This window comes from Petromyzon marinus, chromosome 48 (genome assembly GCF_048934315.1).
Source record: "Petromyzon marinus isolate PM22_M1 ecotype Great Lakes invasive population chromosome 48, UKy_Petmar_22M1.pri1.0, whole genome shotgun sequence".
Lineage (NCBI taxonomy): Eukaryota > Metazoa > Chordata > Hyperoartia > Petromyzontiformes > Petromyzontidae > Petromyzon > Petromyzon marinus.
The window spans coordinates 6,908,495-6,934,028 of NC_133714.1; the positions used below are offsets into that span (position 1 = coordinate 6,908,495).

Here is a 25,534-nt window from a genome sequence, read left to right on the forward strand (position 1 = left end):
CACATCCACACACACCACACACACACCATACACACACCACACACATCATACACACACACACCACACGCACACCACTCACACACCACACATACACCATACACACACCACACACACCACACACACACACCACACACACCACACACACACACCACACACACCACACACACTCCACTCACACACCACACACCACAAACACCACACACACACCACACATACATCCACACACACACACCACACACATCATACACACACCACACACACATCCACACAAACCACACCACACACATTCACACACCACACACATCCACACACCACACACATCCACACACACCACGCACACATCCACACACACCACATACATCATACACACACCACACACACACCACACACACACCACACCACACACATCCACACAGATCATACACACACCACACACCACACCACACACACCACCCCTCTCTCCGTTCGCCGCTTGGCTGCAGGCCCACGCCATTGGCTGCATGCTTGAGGGTTCGAGCGTGGCGATGGGGGGGGAGGAGGAGAGAGGTGAGGGAGGGAGAAGAGGAGGAGGAGGAGACGGAGGAGGAGGAGACGGAGGAGGAGGAGGTGTGATCCTGGGATATAAACACAGGCGAGACGGCTGAGAAGCCCCGAGTAAAACCATCTCAGCCGCGTGACTGCCACGCCATCTCGGCACCAGAGCGACAATTTGTGACTCGCGTGGGCTGGTACGTGCGCGTGCGTGTGTGTATCTGTATCATTGTGTGTGTGTCTCCACTAGGGAGACAAAGGCGGCCGGGCGTGGTGGTGGTCACGACCTTGCGTGCAGTGCCGGTCTTTATCGGGGCTACTCGCTAACAGCACTTGGCCCTAGCAGTCTGTAAAGGCTATAGGGGGGATCTTTGTCTTTGTTATTGTGTGTATGTGTGTTCAAAGCATCCCTGTCTGTGTGTGTGTGTGCATGTCATAGTATCCGCGTGCCTGTGTGCGAGTGTGTGTGTGTCTGTAATAGTGTGGGGAGCGGTAGTGTAGCGGCATATACCAGTGACGATTATCTGAACCGGTCCTGGGCCTCCCCTAGGTCGACTCAGCCTCAAATGAGTATCTGGTGCGATGTGGGAAAAAAAATCGCCACTGGGGAGACAAAGGCGGCCGGGCGTGGTGCTGACCACCCACCCCCTCGTGTGCCGTGCCGGCCTTCATAGGTGCTCGCTAACAGCACTTGCCCCCAACAGTCTGTTACAGGCTACACGGGGGATCTTTGTAATTGTGTGTGTCATCGTGCGTGTGTGTGTGTGCGTGTTGTTGTATGTGTGTTTGTGCGTGTGTCAATCCATGTCTGTGTGTGCGTGTCCTAGCATCCGTGTGCCTGTGTCCGAGAGAGTCTGTGTGTGTGTCTGTGTTCATGTGGGGAGCGGTGGTGCAGCGGTTAGCGCCACGCTGCGCTACGAACCCTGGCCGCCCGAGTTCGATTCCCGCTCAAGGCCACCAACACCTATCAGTGACGATTGTCTGAACCGGTCCTACGCGTCCCCTAGGTCGACTCAGCCTCAAACGAGTACCCGATGCGGTGTGTAAACATCGCCACTGGGGATACAAAGGCGACCGGGCGTGGTGTTGGCTACCGACCCCCGTCCTATGCCGTTCTGGTCGTCATAGGCGCTACTCTTTAACAGCACTTGCCCCCATCAGTCTGTTACATTTCGGATCTTTGTGCGTCTGCATGTGAACGTGTATCTGAATGCGTATCTCAATGTGATGTTGTATATCACCTTGCATATCCGTCTGTTTCCGTAGGTGTATGTGTGTGTGTATGTGGGTGTACGTGTGTGTGTGTGTATGTGTGTATGTGTGTGTGTATGTGTGTGTCTGGGTGTGTGTGTGTGGGTGTATGTGTGGGTGTGTGTGTGGGTGTTTGTGTGTATGTGTGTGGGTGTATGTGTGTGGGTGTATGTGTGGGTGCATGTGTGGGTGTGTGTGTGTATGTGTGGGTGTATGTGTGTGTGTGTGGGTGTATGTGTGTGGGTGTATGTGTGGGTGTGTGTGTGTGGGTGTATGTGTGTGTGTGGGTGTATGTGTGTATGTGTGTATGTGTGGGTGTATGTGTGTGTGTGGGTGTATGTGTGTGGGTGTATGTGTGGGTGTGTGTGTGTGTGTGGGTGTATGTAAAATATTGTATCCTTGTTCCGGACAATGTCTCCCAAGTTTTGGACGCTTGCACTTTCATCTTCTTGATTCTCTTTCGTTGAAGTCACGTAGAAGGGAAATAATAAAATAATAAAAATAAAACGTAATATCATGAAATTATCGACTGATTCACTCCGTCTATTACTCCGTGACGACGCTGTCTTTCCGACAGCTCTGTTTCTTCACCTGAGGACGGCCGCTTGCGTTGTGGCCGAAACGTCGTGAGAATTTTATTATTATATGTTTAATATTTTTATTATTTTATTATTTCTCTTCTACGTGACTTTACTGAAAGAACCAAGAATATGAATCCCTGCAGTCAGGAAAGCTTTAAATCTAAACTTGTACTTTCAGCAACGTGTCTGTATATATATTTTTTATCTATCGGGAAATATTGAATCACCGCCTCCTACATGTGGGCGTTTATTCACGTGACGAACTGCACTAATTGAACGTGCCGGGCGGTGGCGGATTTTAACGACATTTACATTTTGCGCGATCTAAACCCAGCAAAAACCTCGATTGTGGATAAAATGGGTCGCGAAAGCCGAACGACTGCTCCGCGTCGAACTCACCCCGTGCCTCCTCTGTCTCGTCTCACCTCTCTCCAGCTTCCATTCGACCCCACCGCTCCCCCGCCCCACACCCACGATGCCTGCGACCTCTGAACCCGCGTGGCTGTCGCGGTGCCGGGTCCTGGCCCTGGCGCTGTCCCTGGTGCTGGCGGTGGGGCCGACGGGCCGTCCAGGGGTGGACTCCTGCTCCTGTGCCTCCAGCATGCACCCCCAGCAGGCGTTCTGCTCGGCAGATGTGGGTGAGCCAGCGAGCGAGCATTGTAGTCGTCGTCGGTGGTGGTGGTGGTGGTGCAGGGGGCGGTAATGTGCAGCAAGTTGGCACAGTAGGGGGGTACAGCTGGTGGTGCTTCTACCGGTCATCGCAGTCAGCCAACCCATGGCACCTGCTGCGGCTGTCCCGAGACCTTCTGTCAGCGAGCCTTCGACCCTTCACGTGGCCTCAGAGTGCACCTGGCCTGGCACAGGTGGCGTGGTGGCGTCACGGTCACTTCGTGGCGAATGGCCGGGTGTTGGCGTTGGTAGGGGGGCGGCAGTGCGGCAGCGCTTACCGTAGCCGCGCTACCACACCCGGCGAACCGAGTTCGCGACTCCCGCTCACGGCCAACGCCGTTGACGATTACATATCCACGACCGGTCCGGCGCCTCCCCTAGGTCGACTCAGCTTAAAAAAAATGAGTACCTGGTGCGGTGTGTAAACATCGCCACTTGGGGAGACGTGCGGCCAGGCGTGGTGCTGGCCACCCACCCCCTCGTGTGCCGTGTCGGCTTTCATAGGTGCTCGCTAACAGCACTTGCCCCAACAATCGGTTAAAGGCTATACGGGGGATCTTTGTCTTTGGTGTCGGGGAGCGGCTGGGTAGCGGTTCGCGCCGCTGCGCTACGACACCTGGCAAGCCGAGTTCGCGATTCCCTCTCGCGTCCAACACCAGTGAAGATTATCTGAACCGGTCCTGGGCCTCCCCTAGGTCGACTAAGCCTCAAATGAGTACCTGGTGTGGTGTGTAATAAACATCGCCACTGGGGAGACAAAGGCGGCCGGGCGTGGTGGTGGCCACCCACCTCCCTCGTGCGCCGTGCCGGCCTTCATCGGCGCCGCTCGCTGACAGCACTTTCCCCAACCGTCTGCTAAGGCAAAACGCGGGATCTTTGTCTTTGGTGGTTGAGGCCTCCATAGGCTGTTGGGGCAGGTGCTGTTAATGAGCACCTATGAAGGCCGGCACGGCGTACGATCACCAACACGCGCGGATGCCGTTGGTCTCCCGAGCGCCGATGCTTTACATACTCTGTCAGGTACTCACTTTGAGGCTGGTCCTACCTAGGGGAGATCCAGACCCGATTCAGATATCACTCTCCACTGCTGTCAGCCGTGGTTGTGAATTGAACTCGGCTCACCGTTGTCCACCACGCTAGAGCTTCCCTTCCTGAGTTACGACCTCACGGCACTTGTCCCAACAGTCTATGTGAGCTACATGGGGGATCTTTGTATTTGCCTTTTTGGGGGGTAGCAGGAGGTGAGTGCACGCACACATTTGTGGGTTGATGTTGTTGTTGAGGTGAACTGAGCTCAATTCCCGGTCACGGCTAACATCAGTGGCGAGTGACATCTCAACATTCCCTGGGCACTGCTGCTTCCCCCAATCCTCTCCCTCCCACCTTCCTCCACCAACCTGCACCGACCAGATTGGTGAAGTATGGTCAATCCCCACCTACCCCCCCCGTCACCCCCATGACTAACACGGCAACATAGGGGCCTTCATCCGGCAGGGGATTGCCACGCGTCTGTAAATGTCATTTTTTTTGCCAGTATCAAAGTACGACACAGCAAGAAGGGGCTCCACCCTTCGTGGCAATGAAACAGGAGGTGCGATAAGATGTTCAAACACCAAATAGAACCCTTTTGCAAGGAATCAAGTCGCTGCATTAAGCACCCACGCGGTACTTGTGGTGAACATGCAAACAGAAGCATGCTCTGACAACATCTATGATATTCTTATAGGTGATGCATTGTCTTTGAAACTCATCGGCCTACACCAGAGACAGCAGACTTCTTTAGGGCCTAGCCTCACCACCAGTGTCATAGCCACCTTGGCGCGCTCGACGTGGAGGATGCTCGGCCATCTTGCATTGACATGCAAATTTTTACCTGGCAGCCCTTTGATTGGTGGAAAACCCACCAACGTCACGGTCGCCGCCCACCACTCACATTAACATAAGTTGCCACGCCCATGCTGCTGACACTTGGGCTACGCCCATTTTTAACCTTTATAAACAGTTTGCCTTTAGAAGCTAACTCCCCCTTTTCCTGATGACGACCGCTTGCGTTGCGATCGAAACGTCGTAGTTTTTTGTTATTTTCTTTGAACCTATCTCAGTGACTTTTCCGAAAGACCCAAAAAATAAAAAAAATAAAAACCTATTCTTATTTTTTCAAAGTCTGTAAAATGTGTGAAGATTTACGTGCCACTGCATATATCTGACCTGGAGAAACGCGTTGCGAAATTTCACTCGCGATTAACGGCGGGTCCTATTTTTTCACACTTGGAGGGCACAAGCGCCTGCAATTACTCGAATGAAGCGATCATTGTAGCGATTCGTCTAATCCCATGTGCCAAGGCTGGATCTTTTGCCAACACCAGCATCAACCATCATCACCACCACCGTCATCCATAACCAGGTGCAGGTCGAGTCATATAAACAACAACAACATCATCATCATCATGGTCATCATCACGAGCATCGATCTATCCACTACTGGATGAAGGACTCTGCCCACGAACCGTCGCCATCTCGCCGCTGCGCCACGGTGGCTAGGAGATGTTAACTACCTCGCTTGGTGTGCAGGAGGTCGTGGGTTCGATCCCGACCCTGACGCCTGCTGCTGTATATTTTGGAGTTTACGTGTCTCTCTCTCTCATCATCATCACAGTGGCTAGGAGATGTTAACTACCTCGCGTGGTATACAGGAGGTCATGGGTTCGATCCCGAACCCTGACGCCTGCTGCTGCTGTATATTTGGAGTTTGCGTCTCTCTCTTATCATCATCACGGTGGCTAGGAGATGTTAACTACCTCGCCTGGTATACAGGAGGTCGTGAGTTCGATCCCGACCCTGACGCCTGCTGCTGCTGTATATTTGGAGTTTGCGTCTCTCTCTTATCATCACCACGATGGCTAGGAGATGTTAACTACCTCGCTTGGTGTGCAGGAGGTCGTGGGTTCGATCCCGACCCTGACGCCTGCTGCTGTATATTTTGGAGTTTACGTGTCTCTCTCTCTCATCATCATCACAGTGGCTAGGAGATGTTAACTACCTCGCCTGGTATACAGGAGGTCGTGGGTTATATCCCGACCCTGACGCCTGCTGCTGTATATTTGGAGTTTACGTGCCTCTCTCTCATCATCACAGTGGCTAGGAGATGTTAACTACCTCGCCTGGTATACAGGAGGTCATGGGTTCGATCCCGAACCCTGACGCCTGCTGCTGCTGTATATTTGGAGTTTGCGTCTCTCTCTTATCATCATCACGGTGGCTAGGAGATGTTAACTACCTCGCGTGGTATGCAGGAGGTCGTGAGTTCGATCCCGACCCTGACGCCTGCTGCTGTATATTTGGAGTTTGCATGTCTCTATCTCCCCGTGGTGGCCACGTGGATTTTTCTCCGGGTGCCCCAGTTTTGTCCCTCCACATTTACAATCAACATCAACACGCGTTTGTAGAGTATTTGGGCTGCTGTAAATTCCCACGTGATGATAAGTCGCCGCTTCGGTGAGCTGTGATTTGTGGCCAGGTCGCTTCTGGTAAAAGCGCCATGCAGGGTGCTTCAAAAAGATGTTAACACTGCCGAGAATCTGCAACGGCGCCACAAGAAATGTGCCCGCCTCCTCAGGGCTCTGGAGACCACCTGGATAAGATTCCAGGCCACGCGTTGACAACGATGGCGAACAAGTGGAGAGACTCTTTGACTTTTTTGAAGCAACGAAAATTGCGTTTCTTATCATGTTAAGAGTGCATTCGTTCTTATCCCTTTATTTGCAATAGTCCCGTGTAAGTGTTTACATTTTTTTGAAGCAGCCGGTATAAGCTCATTGGGGCATTACCTGGTGCTAAGAATGAAAAAATAAAATAGTTATACGTCATAGATTGAGTCGCTCCATCTCCGCGGATGACGTACTCTTCCCTTCTTTTTGGCTGTTGCCGCAACGTCAGTCTGCCCCCCACCCCACCCCCGCCACGCCACCAATCTTCCCTCGTTCGTCTGTTAAACACGACACCACGTGGGAATACGTTTTTTTTTTAATCCGCTCATCATTATTGCAAGTTGACTCCGGCCTAAAAAAAAAAAATCACTCGATTTTAAATCACTTTTGGAATGTTCTCCGAAGAACGGGACAATCCCGATGAGCTACAAACCACTCGAAGCTTCTCATTGGGGAGGGGGGGGGGGGCGGGCACATCGCTCGGTTTAAACTCACTTTGGAATGTTCTCCGAAGAGCGGGACATTGCCGATGGGCTACAAACGATATCAGAAAAGGGTCTTACCCATTGGGTGGGCCAATTCTTTGACTCGCGGGCCACAAAGGGTTCTAAAATTTGACAGAGGGGCCGGGCCAGGAAGCAGATGGACGGAGTGTTTGCGTAAACTAAATATAAATGGCGTGTAAAAATCATTACATGAAAGGATTTGGCCTTTAACAGGTAGCAAGGCATTTATTTATTAGCAAGGCAATTTAACAAATTGCACGAACACGAACGATACAAAAACATGTCGTAACGTGACTGATCAAACATCATGGTAACATCTGAGGTCTGCGCCCAAACCAATTACCACACTCCCGGTCAAAGTGCGCCATCTAATGGGGAAATGGGGGCATTACAGGAGAAAGGTACAATTTAATTTAATAATAATAATAATATTTGGACAAGTTCGGCTGGCCGGATTAAAAAGCCCAACGGGCCGTATACGGCCCCGGGGCCGTACTTTGCCGATGTCTGGACTTACCCCTTCTGGCCGTATTAAAACACTTGTGTGAAGATGTTAAAACACCAAACAGAAACATTTCGATGCCGCTGCTCACCCCGAGCCCTCAATGTCCTCACAGTGGCGTTGTCTTTGTGCTGCGTACGCCTTTTGGCGTCCTCTGGTCTAACGCCGTTTGAGACTAGGCTCTAAAGAAAGCCGTCACTCTGGTGTGGACCAATCAGTTTCAAAGACAATGCATCATCGTATGCTACCAGAGCGTGTTTTTTTTTTAGTTTGCCTGTTTACCGCAAGTATCTGTGGTTAATGCGAACATGACTCCTTGCAAAATGTTTCTGTTTGGTGTTTTAACATCTGAACACAACAGTTTTATTATGGCCAGAATTGGGTAAAATCTATTGTTATATTTTGATACTGGCAAGGGAGGTCCCATGAAGCTACAAACCACACGGAGCATCTTCACGGGAGGGGGGCGGGGGGCACATCCAGGGCGATGACATCAAAAGTGACGTCTCAGGAGGAAACGCGGTGGGTTTTTCTGTTTCGCAACGCGGCGTTTGGGGCCTGAGCAATTCGAAAAGGGGGTTGGGGAAGGAAACGACTTTCAAAACCGGCTGCTTATTTAAGGCCGAGTCCACCTAGAGGTTCGGATGATCACCACTGACTTCAGCTGTGGCCGGCAATTGCAGCCTTAGCAAACTATTGAGGCAAGTGCCGTTGGCGAGCACCTGTATAGGGCGGCACTGCACACCTAAGTGGGGGCTGGGGTGGCCAGCACCACACCCGGCCGCCTTTGTTTCTCCAGTGCGGATGTTTTGAACGCGCCGCGCCCGGTACCGATCTTTAAGGCTGAGTTCACCTAGGGGATGCGCGGGACCGCTTTAGGCATTGGCCACTGTTCGTTGGTCGTGAGCGGGAATTGAACTTAGGGTTGGCACCTTCGTGAATGCAGTGCGCTAACCACTGCACCACCCCTCCGCGCACTCAAAGGGCAAAGATCCCCCCCGTGTAGCCTGTAACAGACTGTTGGGGCAAGTGCTGTCAGCGAGCAGCACCTATGAAGGCCGGCACGGCGCACGAGGGGGTGGGTGGCAAGCACCACGCCCGGCCGCCTTTGTCTCCCCCGGTCGCGATGTCTACACGCCTCATCGGCTGCTCGGTTTGAGGCCGAGTCGACCTAGCGGAGGCCCGGGACCCCCCCCCCCCGGGGGTGCCCACATTCGCTAGCGTCATTCGGGGTCGTCCCTGAGCGTGAATTGACCTCGGGGGTCGACGCGTCCGTAGATGCGCGGTGCGCTAACCGCTGCGCCACCGCTCCTCAGCTCGCTCGCTCATTCGTTCGCTCGAGCACGCACGGATCCTTCCCGTACGTACGCGCTGTCGCCCGCTGGGGCGCGACTATGGCGACGCGGGGTGAATGTTAATAGCCACCGCCACCTTTCATTCTCGCTGCGCCGAATCATCATCATCATCATCATTTGTCATCGGTCCCTCTCGCCCCAGGGGAGGAGGAGGCGGCGGCGAGGGGGGGGGGGGCGCTGTGGGGAGCAGCGACTATGGCACCAACCCCCTGACACCCGCCACATCCTACCCACCCCTTGCCCCCCCACACCCCCGAATTAAAATAAAGACATCGTGTCCGTCGCCGAGCCGGCTGGCGGGGCGCCGCAGGCCCGGCCTGACGGGGCGAGTCGATCGGCCAATGAATCAATGAGCCAATTAAAGGTTTCTCGTCCGAACCGCGGGAGCCGGCGCTGCTGCTGCTGCTGCTGCGGGTCGTTGTGGAGTGGCGGGAACCAAAAAAAACCCTCGCCTCCGTCGACGGCAATGCGGCGAGCGGCGTGAGAAGCGGCTTCTTCTCATTCTTCTCCTTCCCCTTCTCATCCTCCTCCTTCTTCATCTCCTCCTCCTTCTTCTCATTCTTCTTCTTCTTCTCATTCTTCTTCTTCCCCTTCTCATCCTCCTCCTCCTCCTTCTTCATCTTCTCCTCCTCCTCCTTCTTCTTCCTCTTCTTCTTCTTCTTCTTCTTCTTCCTCTTATTCTTCTGCTTCTTCTTCTTATTCTTCTTCCTCTTCCTCTTCTTCTTCTTCTTCTTCTTCTCATTCTTCTTCCTTTTCTTCTTCTTCTTCTTCCTCTTCTTCTTCCTCTTCTTCTTCTTCTGCTTCTTCTTCCTCTTCTTCTTCTTCTTCCTCTTCTTCTTCTTCTTCTTCCTCTTCTTCTTCTTCTTCTTCCTCTTATTTTTCTGCTTCTTCTTATTCTTCTTCCTCTTCCTCTTCTTTTTCTTCTTCTTCTTCTCATTCTTCTTCCTTTTCTTCTTCTTCTTCTTCCTCTTCTTCTTCCTCTTCTTCTTCTGCTTCTTCTTCCTCTTCTTCTTCTTCCTCTTCTTCTTCCTCTTCTTCTTCTTCCTCTTCTTCTTCCTCTTCTTCTTCTTCCTCTTCTTCTTCTTCTTCACCGTGATGGGGGGGAGGGGTCAGTGCGGGGTGGTAAATCTGGGGGTCGGGGCGGGGGGGGGTGCAGTTGTGAGGAGGTGGCTCAGCACTGCTTCGGATTTCCCTCGCCACTGATGTTACCCGGGAGTTAAACCCAGGGGCCAACAACAACATCAACAATGGCCCCCACCCACAAGTGTGCGCATGCGTTTACCTCCTGCCACCCCCTAATAGAAAAATGCAAACATCCCCCTTCCCCCATAATTTAAGGCTGAGCAGACCTAGGTGACGCCCAGGACTGGTTCAAATATTCGCCGCCGTTATTGACCCCAAGGGAATTGAACTCGAGTCGTCGGGGTTCGTAGTGACCAGCCCCCTGTAGCCACTGCACCACCGCTCCACCCAGCGACTGTCAATAGATCAGCCGATGGAATCAGAAATTTATAAAGTTTTATTGATTGCTGGAGGAATCCGATGAGCTCTAAAGCTCTTTTTTTTTTCAGTGATGTCCGGTCGGGGCACGGGATCAGAACGTTACAACAACAAACAATGACAAAACACGCTAGGATTGCAAAGTACAGGAACGCTAAACAACATGTATAAATACAACTGAGCTATGTTTTTTTATACTCTCTGGTTCTATTGGGTAAAGTCACGTAGGTAAAAATAAAAAAAATAAAACAACAAAAAACACGACGTTTCGGCCACAACACAAGCGGCCTTCATCAGGTGAAGGGACCAGCTTGGCTCTGTTTCACTCCAGCGCAGTCTTCGAGACAGTCTGGTCCCTTCACCTGATGAAGGCCGCTTGTGTTGTGGCCGAAACGTCGTGATTTTTGCTGATTTATTTTTTTTATTTTTACCTACGTGACTTTACCGAATAGAACCAAAGAGTATGGATCCTTGCAGTCACGAAAGCTTCAAATCTATGTTTTTTTTTGTAATATATTACGAGCCCTTTAGCGTATTTTTTCAGAAGCTACCCGGCCATGACGAATGACAGCCCAACGACGTGGCTCACCATCACGTGGGCATTCGTAGCGGGCCAAACAACCAATCCGAACGATCGAAGCACACCTTTTGATGAATGCAGTAACGCGGCAGGGAGACAAACACACAAAGCGCCCGGAGCAAACTGAAACTTTCGAGACGAGCGCAACGCTCAAAATGGCCCGCGACAGGTGGATTCACCAAGTCAAAATGCGTTCGCCGCCATTCCCTGGCCACCGCCTGACAGCTAACCACTCCGGTTCGAGGGCGTCGCAATATCCCTGCGTGGTCACCATCCGGCGAACTCCGGTCGCTTCCTCGCAGCAGCAACGGAAGCGGCTTTTAGCCACGGCCGCCGTACGAAGGGTCGGTGTCACCGCCATCGCGGCACTTTCGGGCGTGCTCCTGCGGCCGTCTGGAACGCTCTTCCTTCCGATGTTAGGAAGCCACTGGGAGCTCTGCCACTTTGAAATCGCCATCGTCTACATTGACAAACTCATTTCTTTGGAGACGCTTTTTGTGTGTTTCGTTCGTTGTCTCTCCCCGCGCACCTTCAATAAGCGCGGTTGGCTACGTACAGCGCGAAAGAAGTTCAACATTCGTAGTTTCCGTAACACAGGCTTTTTGGGTTAGATCGTGTAAGTATATACACGTAAGTATATACACGCGATCTAACCCAAAAAACCTGTATTATGGATGATATTCATCGCGAAAGCCTACGTGTTAAACATTCATCGTTTAAATTTTGATTTAAAGCTTTCGTGATTGCAGTAATTCATATTGTTTCCCTTCAACGTGACTTTACCGAAAGAGCTAAGAATATGAAAATACATTCATCGTTTGTTATACTCCCCCCCCCCCACAACCTCCGATTAACACGGTTGGCTACGTATGGTGCTAAAGAAGTTCACCGTACATGTGTGCCGCCGCGCTGTAATTGGACATCCGTCAGGGGCTGCTTTCGCTCGGGAAACTCGTTACAAACTCTTGTCGCCATTTGCCCACCGATGTATCATCCCCCGTCGCACTATCGGCGTCGAGCCCCCGAGACGTAGGAGCCCCGTTCGGAAGTGGATATCACAGAGCTGCAGCGCATTCCCCACAGAGCCGCCACTTGTGATTCCTTCAAGTGACCTCTGATCCACTAATTAGGGGGCAGCGCATTCCCCATCGGATATCACAGAGCTGGCTCTGAGATGCTTTTCCAGTGACCTCTTATCCGCAAAGTAGAGGGCAGCACTTTGTCCTCCGGTTATCACAGAGATAACTTCTGCAATGCCTTCCAGTGACCTCTGATCCACAAATTAGGTGGCAGAGCTTTCCCCACCGGATATCACAGGAGCCGCCCTCTCGGTGACCTCCGATCTTAAACTTACAAAAACAAAGATTGAATTGGCAGTGCGGTGGTGACACTTTGTGCCTCACACCAAGAAGTACCTGGGTTCGATTCCTGGCTTGGGGGGGGGGGGGGCGGTAGCTCTCTGTGTCGAGGTCGCATGTTCTCCACCCTGTTCCTCGTCGCATTTCCTCCAGCAAAATAATCTGAACGCACGTTGAGTCTAAATGTGGAGGGAAAAAACCGAGGAGCCCGGAAAAAAAGATTCACACGACCACAGGGAGAAGAGAAATGCAAACTCCAAATATACAGCAGCAGGTGTCATGGTCGGGATCAAACCCATGACCTCCTGTATACCAGGCAAGGTAGTTAACATCTCCTAGCCACCGTGATGTTGATGAGAGAGAGAGACACGCAAACTCCAAATATACAGCAGCAGGCGTCATGGTCGGGATCAAACCCATGACCTCCTTCATACCAGGCAAGGGAGTTAACACCTCGCCTCCGCGGCACCCATTGACCCACAAATTAGAGGGCAGCACTTTGTCCCCCAGTTATCACAGAGATAACTTCTGGAATATACGTACGTACGAACGTTGAACGTCTTTCGCAACGTACATAGCCAACCGTGCTCATCGGAGGTGCGGGCGGAAGGACGACAAACTAAACGCGATGCAGCAGCCCCGAGTCTCCCGCGCATCTCCCCCTTATATGCCAACCCGAGGCCACGCCCCAATTCTCGATCATTCCACCGTTCTCTTCCGTCGCCTGACCACGCTCAGGCGACGGATGTAGACTATACTGTCATTACAGATTTAAAGTGCATAGCTCCCAATGGTGTCCTCATATAGAGCCCTTACAGATGAAGTCTAATAAGGGAGCAACACGGTGGCTAGGAGATGTTAACTACGTCGCCTGGTGTACAGGAGGTCGTGGGTTCGATCCCGACCCTGACAATGCCTGCTGCTGCTGTATATTTTGAGTTTGCGTGTCTCTCTCTCTCATCATCATCACAGTGGCTAGGAGATGTTAACTACCTCGCCTGCTGCTGTATATTTGGAGTTTGCGTGTCTCTCTCTCTCATCATCATCACGGTGGCTAGGAGATGTTAACTACCTCGCCTGCTGCTGTATATTTGGAGTTTGTGTCTCTCTCTCTCGTCATCATCACGCTGGCTAGGAGATGTTAACTACCTCGCCTGCTGCTGTATATTTGGAGTTTGCGTGTCTCTCTCTCTGATCATCATCACGGTGGCTAGGAGATGTTAACTACCTCGTCTGCTGCTGTATATTTGGAGTTTGCGTGTCTCTCTCTCTGATCATCATCACGGTGGCTAGGAGATGTTAACTTCCTCGCCTGCTGCTGTATATTTGGAGTTTGCGTGTCTGTCTCTCTCCACGTGGTCGTGTGGATTCTTCTCCGGGGTCCTCCGGTTTTTTCCCCCTCCACATTTAGGATCAACGTCACGTGGTTTAGAGTATTTTTGCTGCTGCTATACATTTCCACGTGACGGTGATAAGCCACTTCGGTTGGGCTACCATTTGCGATGGGGCAGGTCACTTCTGAAAAAATAAAGAGCTAAATATTAGCTCAGTGGGGCCACAGCTGGTAAAATAGAATTAAAAAAAATCAACAGTTTAGTCTGGTTTAATTTTCGTCACGTCCATTGAGCCCCAGTCACACTGCAATGCCTTCCCCTGTCGTGTTGCAATGATCCTCAGTGCTCAGGGCCAGGATCGTGGGTCGCAAGATCGTGGTGGGACACTTCAACCTGACGTCCCACGGACACCCCTTCCAGATGGTCCTGCACCGAGTCAAGCAGATCAAGGTGTGAGCTTTGTACAGAGTGCACCCAGCGAACGGCTTTGACAAGGTGCACCCAAAAAGAGTCCTCGGATGGTCACGCCCACTCGCTCCTGCTCCACAGGCTCTGGTCTGAGTGAGTGAGTTTGTGATTGAGTAGGTGTGTGAGTGAGCGAATGAGTGAGTGATTGGGTGGGTGAGTGAGTGAGTAAATGAGTTGGTGATTGGGTAAGTGTGTGAGTGAGTGAGTGAATGAGTTGGTGATTGAGTAGGTGTGTGAGTGAGTGAATGAGTGAGTTATTGGGTGGGTGAGTGAGTGAATGATTTGTTGATTGAGTAGGTGTGTGAGTGAATGAGTGAGTTATTGGGTGGGTGAGTGAGTGAATGAGTGAGTGATTGTGTGTGTGTGAGTGAGTGAATGAGTTGATGATTGGGTAGGTGTGTGAGTGAGTGAATGATTGAGAAGGTATGAGTCAGTGAGTGAGTGAATGAGTAAGTGATTGAGTGTGTGAGTGAGTGAATGAGTGAATGAGTTGATGATTGGGTAGGTGTGTGAGTGAGTGAATGAGTGAGTGATTGAGAAGGTATGTGAGTCAGTGAGTGAGTGAATGAGTAAGTGATTGAGTGTGTGAGTGAGTGAATGAGTTGATGATTGGGTAGGTGTGTGAGTGAGTGAATGAGTGAGTGATTGGGTGGGTGAGTGAGCAAATGAGTTGGTGATTGGGTAGGTGTGTGAGTCAGTGAATGAGTTGGTGATTGAGTAGGTGTGTGAGTGAATGAGTGAGTGATTGGGTAGGTGTGTGAGTGAGTGAATGAGTGATTGGTGGGTGGGTGGGTGAGTGAATAGGTGAGTAGGTGGGTGGGTGGATGAGCGAGTTGGTAAGTGAGTGCGTGCGTGAATGGGCGGGCGAGTGACCGAACGAGCTTGTATGAGTGGATGGGTGAGTGCGTGAAGGAATAAGTGGGTGAGTGAGTGGGTCAGTGAGTGAGTGGGTGAGTGAGCGGATCCCGTGGGTGAGCGGGCGTATGGACGAGCGAGCGAGCGAGTTGACTCCTTCCTCTCTCACCCCTCAAAGCTGGGTTCCCCTCCTGTTTCATCCCGTGTCCGCTCGAATTTCAAACCCCTTTTAACCCTCCACTCCAAGTTAATTTACTTACCTTAAAAAAAAAACAACGGGTAAGAGGGGAGTCGCCGTCGCACGCGGCACCGCTGTTGATGGGCGCGCCGCCGCGTCGTCCGGTGTGGTGCGGACCCTTAAAAAGATCTACAAGGGGATGGAGCTCCTGGGCGAGGTGACGCAGCTCTACACCCCGACGATGGACGGCCTCTGCGCACCCTCGCTGGACCTCAGCAAGACGCAGTACGTCATCACAGGTAACCCACCCTGCGCGCAACTCGTGCCCTGCGTGAGCCAGAAGCTCGCTCCTCCGGTCACGTCGGGGCGAGCGAGCAGGCGGCCGCGGCGGCGACGGACGACCGATTTCGGCACGGTGCTGGCGCGTTTCGGCGTTGCCGCTCCGCTCCGTTTCCTTGATAAGTGCATGGGAGACGCTTGGATCTTCTCTACCGGCCGGGCCAAGTGAAGTTGAGAAGTCACGAACGGCGAGCCTCACCGCGTAGCTGACAGAAACTCCACGCCGGAGTTGCGTAGAGATGTACGTACGTCCGTGCGTACGTCCGTACGCACGGACGTACGGTCGTACGGACGGACGGACGTACGTTGTAATTCTTTCGCAGCAAATACGTGTGCTGGCCACCCGCGCTTATCGCAGTGTGCGGGGGGGAAATACAATGGACTAAACACACAAAGCAGTCCGATATAAATTACGTCGTCAATCTAAATGATTCGAAAGTGCCAGAGCTCCCAGTGGCTTCCTAATGTCGGAAGGGAAGAGCGTTCCAGACGGCCGCAGGAGTGGCGCATCTGAAAGCGCCGCGCGATGCGTGGACCACCGCCGCCTTTGTTAGACGGCTGAGCCGAAACCCGCTGGATTGGGACGGTTATTTGACCATACTTCCCCCCACTCCGGACAGTGGTGTGAAGGGTGCGAGGCGTAGACGCGGGCACGCAGAAGAACGGCGCAACAGCGGATTGTGCTCCGCTGCAACCTGCTGGCCGACCGTGCAGCCTGTGAGACCGGTTACGCACGGTGGACTCCTGTTCCAACCCGTAGCCTCGCTGGCGAACGAGGATATGGGTGGGGTGGGGTGGGGCGGTGACCCAGCCGGGCTGGGGCACCATCCGTGCCGCTCGTTGTTACAGAGAGACGCAGAGGCGTCTCGGTCCGTGCCCAGTGGGGCACCCCCTGGTCAATACGGCGGCGAGTATCGTTCATGGGGGGGGGGGGGGGGAGGGTACGCTTCGCAGGTGGACGTCAAAGGTCTCGCGGAGATATTTGCGTTTTCGTGATTGTTTTCATTTCTAAAGAGTCACGGCCCGGACTGTTTTTTTTTTACAAATTTCAAAAGCCACCGCCCAGTCACCCTCGTTGGGTCAAGGCACTTAGGCGACATCGCCCGCCCCATAGGAATGTGCGTACGTACGTACGTACGTTGAACTTCTTTCGCACCGCACGCAGCCAACCGCGCCCATCGGAGGTGCCATTGCCGCCCGTTGCGGAACGCGCCCGCGACCCGTTTCGGCTTTCACCCACTCGCCTGATTATTTTCCAGGCCTGGCAATTTTATTATTTTTTTTTTATTCCTTCTCCCGCCCCACCGTCCCCACCGCCCCCCCGACCCGCCGAAGGGAAAATCCGCGACGGCCGGGTGTCCGTGTCGGGGTGCGACTACGTGCAGCCCTGGGAGGGCCTCACGCTGTCGCAGAAGAAGAGCCTCAGCTACCGCTACCGCATGGGCTGCGACTGCAAGGCGAGCTCTTCGGCGGCGGATTCATTGCACAGCGCCGTTTCGCCCGGTCCCTTCGTCGGTTGTTTGGTCATTCCAGCCAAGAATCTTTTTTTCAGGGGGGGGGGGCGGGGTGGGGGGCGAATGTGGGGCGTGTGAGCGATGTCGCCGCTGCTCCAGTGGATAATCACAGCAGCAGCACGGAGGCGAGATGTTACCTACCTCGCCTGGTATACGGGAGATCAAGGGTCTCACTCTTCCACTCGCTCTCTCCCATGAGGGAGATGTTAACTACCTCGCCTGGTGGACAAGGAGGTCGTGGGTTCGACCCCGACGCTGACGACGCCCGCTGTAAATTTGGAGTTTGCGTGTCTCTGTCTCCCCCGTGGTGGTCGCGTGGATTCTTCTACGGGGTCATCCGCTGTTGCACTCCACATTTAGAATCGAAACATCACGACGTGTTTGCCTGCTGCGGTAAATGTTCACGTGATGATGATGATGAGCCAAATATTTTTGTTATGTGCATTTACTGTCCTATTTTTTATTATTTTTTTATTTTGGAAGTTTATTTTATTTCATTATTTTTATTTAGTTTTTTATTTTTCCTTTCCTATTCACGTGACTTTACCGAAAGAACCAAGAATTTAAAATCATGAGCCACTTCATCGCGCTATCATTCGTGACAGCCACGTCGCGTTTGAAAAAAGAGCTACGTATCAGCTCAGTGCGGCCTTTCCTTGTAAAAAAAATCCCCCAAAAAATATGTTTAGTTGAATCCCAGTTGAGTGATTTGTAGGCGAGTTTTTTAGCACTGGGATGTTTTGACCCAATACCGGTTACATTGTATGGGGGGGGGGGGGGGGAGGTGTGCGGTGGGCAGGGAATGATTTAAAGCTACGGGAGGAATTCGGGAGAAGCCGGAGGAAATCCAAAGTCGACCAGGTGGAGATCATGCGAGCTGCCACGAGTTCGGGAACCGAACCGGGGCCCTTCATGGTGTGACGCGCAAAGTGTCACCACTGCGCTGCCGCCCTGGGTCACGTGACGAGCGTGCGGCGGTGAAACGCGACGCTCGCTGGGTACCCCCCCCGCCCCCCCCCGCCCCCCCCCCCCGCCCCCCCCCCCCCGAAGGGGGGGCACGTTCACGCGCGTGATCGTCGTGCACAACAAGACACGCGCGCCGTTGCCGGCCAAATCGATTTCGAATCGTCCCAAACAAATAAGAAGTTAAAACCCGTCAACGAAGTTTCTTAAATTGACCACTTTGCGCAATTTTTCGGGTTTCATTTGTAAATTGCCGTTGTAATATTGTTTTTGTTGTTGCTCAAATGCATTTAACAATATTTATTTTAGTAAGAACATTTTTTTGTTTACTGTACCACCACGCCACCTTCTATTCTAGGATTTTCTTCTAAGTCCAGCGCCACCCCCCATTAATTTTTACCGCCCCCCCCGCCACCCCTCCTCCTTCAATCTCCCCCCCCCCCGCGGCAGATCCGCGAGTGCCGGTCGCTGCCGTGCGGAGAGGGCACCCCTGACGAGTGCGTGTGGACGGACCGAGTGGCGCGCGGGACCCACGCGGGCCACCAGGCCAAGCACTACGCCTGCGTCCGCCGCGGTGACGGCCCCTGCGGCTGGTACAAGGGGGGGCTCGCCCCGCCCAACGCCGAGCTCTGCGAGGGGGCCTCGCCCTAGCGCGGAGCTCCGCGAGCGGGCCTCGGCACCCGGCGCGGAGCTCCGCGAGGGGGGAGGGGGGGGGTGGCTTGACCTAGCGCGGAGATCCGCGAACGGGCCTCACTCTAGCTTGCAGATTGGTGAGGAGTGGTGGGGCCTCGCCCCCCCCCCCCCGGCGCGGAGCTCCGCGAGGGGGGCCACGCCTCCTGCGCGGAGCTCCGCTGAGAGGAGACGTGTGAGAGAGTTTTATGTACGATGCAATTGGGATTCATATAGCGTGTAATTACAGCCGCATATTAAGGTGCCACGTAGAAGCAGCGAGACATGCACATGGTGTAGACGTTAACATACGCAGTATAGATAGAGAGTCATTGCCAGGGTAGAAGGGGGAGGTCTTGAGCCTCGACTTACAAAGTGGGAACGGAGTCGGCGGGACACGGGGGGGTGGGCTGGGGGAAGGGAATTCCGTATTGCGGGGAGCAAGAGAGGAGAAGCCGATCTTCTCTGACACCAGCCATCAGCCTGGGACACGTGATGCATCCTGACATTTTTCCTTATGCAGGTGCGCAAATCTCCCTACGGGAGTGCGCACGTGACATCCCCTTGGAATCACGCGCGGTAAGGCGGTGAAGCATGTGACCTTTCGTGGGAACAGCTGTTGGGTCAGCGACTCAGGAGCTAAGTTAGACCACGTGACCCTGCAGGGGTGGCCGAGTGGCTCGACGAGACAGATCCTGGGTTGCACGACAGTCAAACCGATATTATTACTCTTCGGTTCTTTCGGTAAAGTAGACAGAAAATGTTCTACCCACGTGACTTTACAGAAAGAACCAAAATGTATGGATTCCTGCAGTCACGAAAGCTTCAAATGAGGATCGATATTGTTACGTTCAATACCCAGTGGTAGTAGTAGGGCTTACGCGACCAATATTATCCGTAAGAAAGTTTTGTTTTGGGTTAGATCGCGTAAATATGAATGTGTGTCGTTAACCCACCACCAACCGACACAGCCACTGAAACACTCCTCTGATCTTCGCCCCTGGTAGGTTCACGGTGATGACATCACCCTGAATCTGAAGCAGGAAGACGTCTTAACAATTCTCGGCAAATTGCCTGATGGAGCTGGTTGTAATCAGCAAGCGACGCGTCAAACTCATATTGTTAATGTTGTGGGTTTACTCTCCAACACACCCGTGTGCTAAAGTAATAACTAGTTTAGCACATTTTGTTTACTTGACGAATCTTACTGATTGGCTGTGTTGGGTGGTGCGCGGGGTTTAACGATTCACATTTATATTTACGCGATCTAACGCAAAAAAAACTTTGTTACGGACGATATTTAACACTTAGGCTTTCGCGACCAATATTATTCATAATAAAGGTTTTTGGGTTAGATCGCGTTTATTTATAAATGTGTCGTAACCCTCCACCACCCGACACGGCCAATCAGCAAAAAAAGTGTCACGTTGACAAAAGACAAATAATTCACTACTTTAGCCCACCGGTGTGTTGAAGAGTGAATCCACAACATTTACAGTTTGAGTACGACGTTTCGCTGGTAAATACATCCAGCATCATCGGGCAATTCGCCAGAATGGTAAAGCCCTCGCTTGCTCCCGGTTTTATATAGAGCAGCAGGGTGACGTCATCATTTAACTCATATCAGGTGCAGTGATTAGAGGTGGAGGGGGGGGTATTGTAATTATATAATCGACTAGTAATCAGTCATTGGTTATGATTAGTAATGAATTGTAGATTAGTAATTATTTAAATCAAAATGTAATGTGTATTATTTAATAATACGCTTCCAGGCCGCACTAAGCCGGTAGCTGTCAGAGCTATTAAAGTTATTCTTGTTCCTCTCAATTTCAATGGATTCTCTAATTAGTCTTTGCCAGTAATAATTAGTTTTTTTTGCTGATTGGCCGTGTCGGGTGGTGGAGGGTTACGACACATTTATAAATAAACGCGATCTAACCCAAAAACCTTGATTATGGACGGACGATATTGTTCAATCTCAGAGCTGAACTTTCATCCAAATTAAGTGAGGAACCGACGTTTAATGCAACGGGTTTTTTTTTTCTTTTACCCCTCTTGCGACAACTTATTTGTGATCACCACGCTCAGACTTTTGGAATCATTGCACGCAATCACCCGCATTAAATTTTGATTTAAAGCTTTCGTGACTGCAGTAATTCATATTCTCAGCTCTTTCGGTAAAGTCACGTTGAAGGGAAACAATAAAATATATAAAAATATATAAAAATATATAAAATATATAATATCACCCGCATTGTTAAATCCCAGTGCGCCTTGCCTGGGTTCGAACCGAGATTCCGAAACCCGAGCTTCCCGGCCGCTGCCGAATATCCATTTCGTGTGTCGTCGTTGTTACCTTACGTTGCAAAGTTACGAACGAGACTGCTTGGAGAAGTCAATGAGCAGTGGAAAGGGAGGGACGGGAGGGATGCACGGAAGTGGATGCGGAAATGAGGCCATGCGCTTTTGCTCACCCAACTCATTCCAGGTCGCGAACTCAATTAACCACACAATCGGCGCCCGCTGTTAACCTCGTTTTACCAGGGCGGTTACGCACTTAGCCCATCGCATTCACGTTTAATTGTGCGGGTCTGCAGCTGGGCCGGACTGGGTGGGCCCCCTCAACGCTGCCGAGAATACACAGCAAAGACAAAGATACCCCCCCCTCCCCCTCCACCGTGTAGCCTCACCAGACTGTTGGGGCAAGTGCTGTTAGCGTAGCACCTATGAACGCCGGTAACGGTACACGAGGGGGGTGGGTGGCCAACACCACGCGCGGCCGCCTTTGTCTCCCCGGTGGCGATGTTGACTCATTCGTTTGAGGCACAGTCGACCTAGGGGAGGCCCAGGACCGACTCAGATAATCCGTCACTGGCGTTGACCGTGAGCGGGAATCGAACTTGGGTCGCCGGGTTCGTGGTGCAGCGTAGCGCTCATCGCAACCACCACCGCTCACCGTACACCACCACCGCCACCACCTACGACTTACTGAATTGTCACTCACTGCACGGTGACACCGTGATTCGATCTGAGAATGAATTCCTTCAAATCCATTCAGGGGCCGTCCATAAATGACGTCACGCACCTGGGGGGGGGGGGGGGTGGGGTCAGACATTTGTGACGATGTGTGACGAGCGAGGAGGGGGAGGGGGTGAGAAATGTGACGTCACATCAAAATGCGCAACTTTAAATAAATATAGACAACACGTTCTACTTAATTAAATAGGCTTTTTAATAAATGTTTTCTCCTACAACATCAGAGTGCAGCGCCAGATTAAATACGCACTACAATGACAATAGTTTAAAGCGATTTGAAGTATTTATTTTTTTTGGGGGGGTGGGGCAGAGCTTTGTGACGTCATATTTGATGGGGGGGGGTCTGACTTTTCATGACGCCGTGTGACGAAGGGGGGGGGGGTCAAAAATCGTCCAAAATCGCGTGACGTCATTCATGGACTGCCCCCTCATTCGTTGCGATCCCTTTCCGGTCACGTGATGATCCATAAAGCCGAGGGCACCTCTTTATCCCCCGCAGCAATCGCAGAGATAACTCCTGGGATGCACGCACGCACGTACGTTGAACTTCTTTCGCACCGTACGTAGCCAACCGTGCTAATTGGAGGTGCGGGTGTAAGGACAGCAAAACGATGTTTGAATCAATCTTCGTTTGAAGCTTTCGTGACTGCAGGAATCCATACTCTTTGGTTCTTTCTGGTAAAGTCATCACGTGGGTAGAAAAATGAAATGTACCGCGAGGTTTCGGGCACAGGGCAAGCGCCCCGTCGTCAGGCGGGACGCTTGCGCTGCGCCCGAAACGTCGAGATCCATTTCATTTTATTTTATACCTACCACGTGACTTTACCCAAAGCACCACAGGGCGCGCACGTGTCGTGTCAACGATTCGGAGACACGGTTTGTAGGAGGCGCCTTCTTTATTAAGCAACTCGCACGGTCTCGTCCCACACGCTCTCACACAGTAGCTCAGCCTGGCCTGTACTCAACACCGGCCGTCTGTACACTGACGGCGCCGGCTGAGATCGCCAACTCCTCTCCTTCGTAGCGCAGCGTCTAGCGGAGACGGCGGCGACGACGGACGACGTAGTCCCACTCCCAGAACCGGCAGCCCCTGAGCTCCACGGCGATGGACTACAAACTAACACGCGAAATTTTACGAAAGACAGAGTTGAAGAGAGGAGTCCTTCAGACGCCGGCGGATGTTGCTCGGTGCCAGGGGGGCAACTGAACCCAAGTTCAGTTGCCCCCCTGGGACACGAGGAGCTCGATGGGGGGGGGGGGGTGGGCGGGGAAGGCCGCTGGAGGAGGAGGAGATCGGAGGTTGCGAGGTCCCCGTTGATGTCTCTCTCTACGACGCGCCTCCAATTCCTTCGGTTCTCGTTCGATCCCCGTTCACCTGAAATTCGATGATCGCGGTTGGCCACGTACGGTGCGGCAGAGGCTCTCGACACACTTGCTTGCGTTCAACAACGACAACGTCGCATTTGCATGAGTCGGGGATCGGCAACCCCGTGCCTCCGGAGCCGCATTTGACCCTTTAAGCACTGCATCGCGACGTCAAACGCGTGCAATTGCGGCTCTTTAAATATTGATTTTTAAAAATGTATACATTCGCAAAAAAAAAATGCCTCTTGTTATTTTGCTTGCCGCTTCCTGGCACATGTCATGAATGATAGATACTCGCACACGCAGTTCGGCGTTTGCAGCGTGCGCATGAGAGTTAATGCTACCAAAAGCTCCCGATTTGGGTCGCGACAGTCCCGGTGGGTTCATGATTGCTGTGTCCCGAAGTCTCCGTCGAATTCGTGAACAAATCAGGTTTTTGTTACCGGTTGAGAATGTTCTGGCCTCATGCTCAACTACTTATACGGGCAAAGGGTGGGGCTGCCCCAGCAGTGGGCAGGGCTAGCCAAGTAGTGGGTGGGGCTATCTGATTAGTGGGTGTGGCTACCTGTTTCGTGGTTGGGTCTAGCTGAGTGGTGGGTGGAGCTAGCTGAAGAGTGGGTGAGGCTAGCTGAAGAGTGGGTGGGGCTATGTGAAAGTGGCCGTGGCTAACGAGCAAATGTATGGGCTGCCTGCTCACGACCACGTGTCCCAGTCGAGCCTCCCGCGAAATTTCGATGGCCTTCATAAGAATCCAGTGAAAATCGACGTACGTGCATATTCATCAACGGGAATGTATTATTATGGCTCACAAGCGTCGAGCTGTGTGTGGAGAAATTGATGCGTCCGGCGTCAAGCAGAGAGGAGATGGAATGGAGAAAAAGTCGACGCCAAGGTCATGTCTAAATCCACTAAATCAGCTGCCAGGGGACAGGGTATGGAAGGAACCCATCTACCAGGAGCGGCGAAGATTGGGTTGATTGTGAAAGCTGTTGGAGTGTGTTAATGTAATTGTTTTGCTCAATGCTATTGTGCTCATTATTTTTTAACAAGTCGTGGAAATGTTAACCGCATTCTTCGGATGATAAGGCACACTCTTTTTTCCTCCTATATCTCAAAGCATAAGTTGGGAATGCATCTTCTAATCTGGTATTTGTACGTATCTATGTGTGTTGAACTTCTTTCGCACCGTACGTAGCCAACCGTGCTAATCGGAGGTGCGGGAAAGGACAGATTTGCATAACTTTATTTACACGAAGACTGGGGTGTGTCTTATTTTCTAGAGTGTCTTATAATGCGGGGAATATGGTACGAAATATTAGGGATGAGTTTCGTATTAAAAATGTTTTATATATTTGATTATCAGATATTTAGGCCCAATTTTGGATATTATTTTAATTTTTTTTATATTTTAAGATTTTAAAATATCCCATTTTAATAGCCCCCATTGTTTTTGCTCGAAATATAATCATTTAATTTCAAATATTATTAATTGATTTCCTAACATTAGGTTCCGTCCGTTAAAGAATAGTTTTAACGTGAGCATTGCGTTTTTATACTTTCATAATTTAAGCAAAAGTGACGCCACAAATCTTAAAGATGTCGCACGTGACAGCACTTTTAGCGGGAGAGTAACGCGGATGGGAGTTGACGTCACAATGTTTGGACCGATCCGAAACAACAACACAAGCAAATAAACAAAATCGGATAATCCGAAGAAATTTCATCTGGGTGAGATTTCCAGAATGTGCCGGATTAGGTTGAACATCGGTAACTCCTCCCTTGCATATATATGATAACGTAAACTGATTGCCTAAACACATTTCGAAATGTACATGTTCTCATATGCTACATACAAAACACATGCACGTTCACACTTACAGTCGTTAATATGCTACGTTTTTACACAGGGTTTTCTGTATTCTATATATTGTCTACGATATGCAGTTTTTTTCATATTAAAACTGTACTGTTTAACAGAACAATTCCGCATGGAAATCCATCTGCGTTAATAGCACTCCCCACAAAATCCTGATGCGCTACGAATCCGGTAACCTGAGTTCGATTCCCAGCCACGGCTAACAGCAGTGACGAGTGATATCTGAATCAGTCCTGGGCTCCATCCCCGTTCGCGAGAACACCTCCACCAACTCAAAACGTCCTCACATATGAGTTGTGCAGTGTCTCGCCCTCTTCCGATCAGCACGGCTGGCCACGTACGGCGTGAAAGAAGTTCTACATACATAATTGCCAATATTATTAACCTAATTGCCAAT

At 51.6% G+C, this 25,534-nt stretch overlaps 1 protein-coding gene across 1 annotated transcript; it reads left to right on the forward strand.

Annotated features, from left to right (window-relative positions):
* The first annotated feature begins 568 nt into the window (after window positions 1-568).
* On the forward strand, window positions 569-25,243 carry LOC116952805 (metalloproteinase inhibitor 3-like). The gene is made up of 6 exons (XM_032972478.2): window positions 569-728; window positions 2,799-3,001; window positions 14,218-14,324; window positions 15,563-15,674; window positions 17,050-17,171; window positions 18,642-25,243. Exons 2-6 carry the CDS (start codon window positions 2,839-2,841, stop codon window positions 18,840-18,842), a joined length of 705 nt encoding a protein of 234 aa, XP_032828369.1. The 5' UTR covers window positions 569-728; window positions 2,799-2,838; the 3' UTR covers window positions 18,843-25,243.
* The last annotated feature ends 291 nt before the right edge of the window (window positions 25,244-25,534 follow it).

Bases quoted from the DNA above. Each gene is read 5' to 3' on its own strand.
- LOC116952805 (XM_032972478.2), top strand. From the start codon at position 2,839: ATGCCTGCGACCTCTGAACCCGCGTGGCTGTCGCGGTGCCGGGTCCTG. The intron at 3,002-14,217 runs GTGAGCCAGCGA...AATGATCCTCAG, and splicing joins GTTCTGCTCGGCAGATGTGG to TGCTCAGGGCCAGGATCGTG. The intron at 17,172-18,641 runs GCGAGCTCTTCG...CCCCCGCGGCAG, and splicing joins GCATGGGCTGCGACTGCAAG to ATCCGCGAGTGCCGGTCGCT.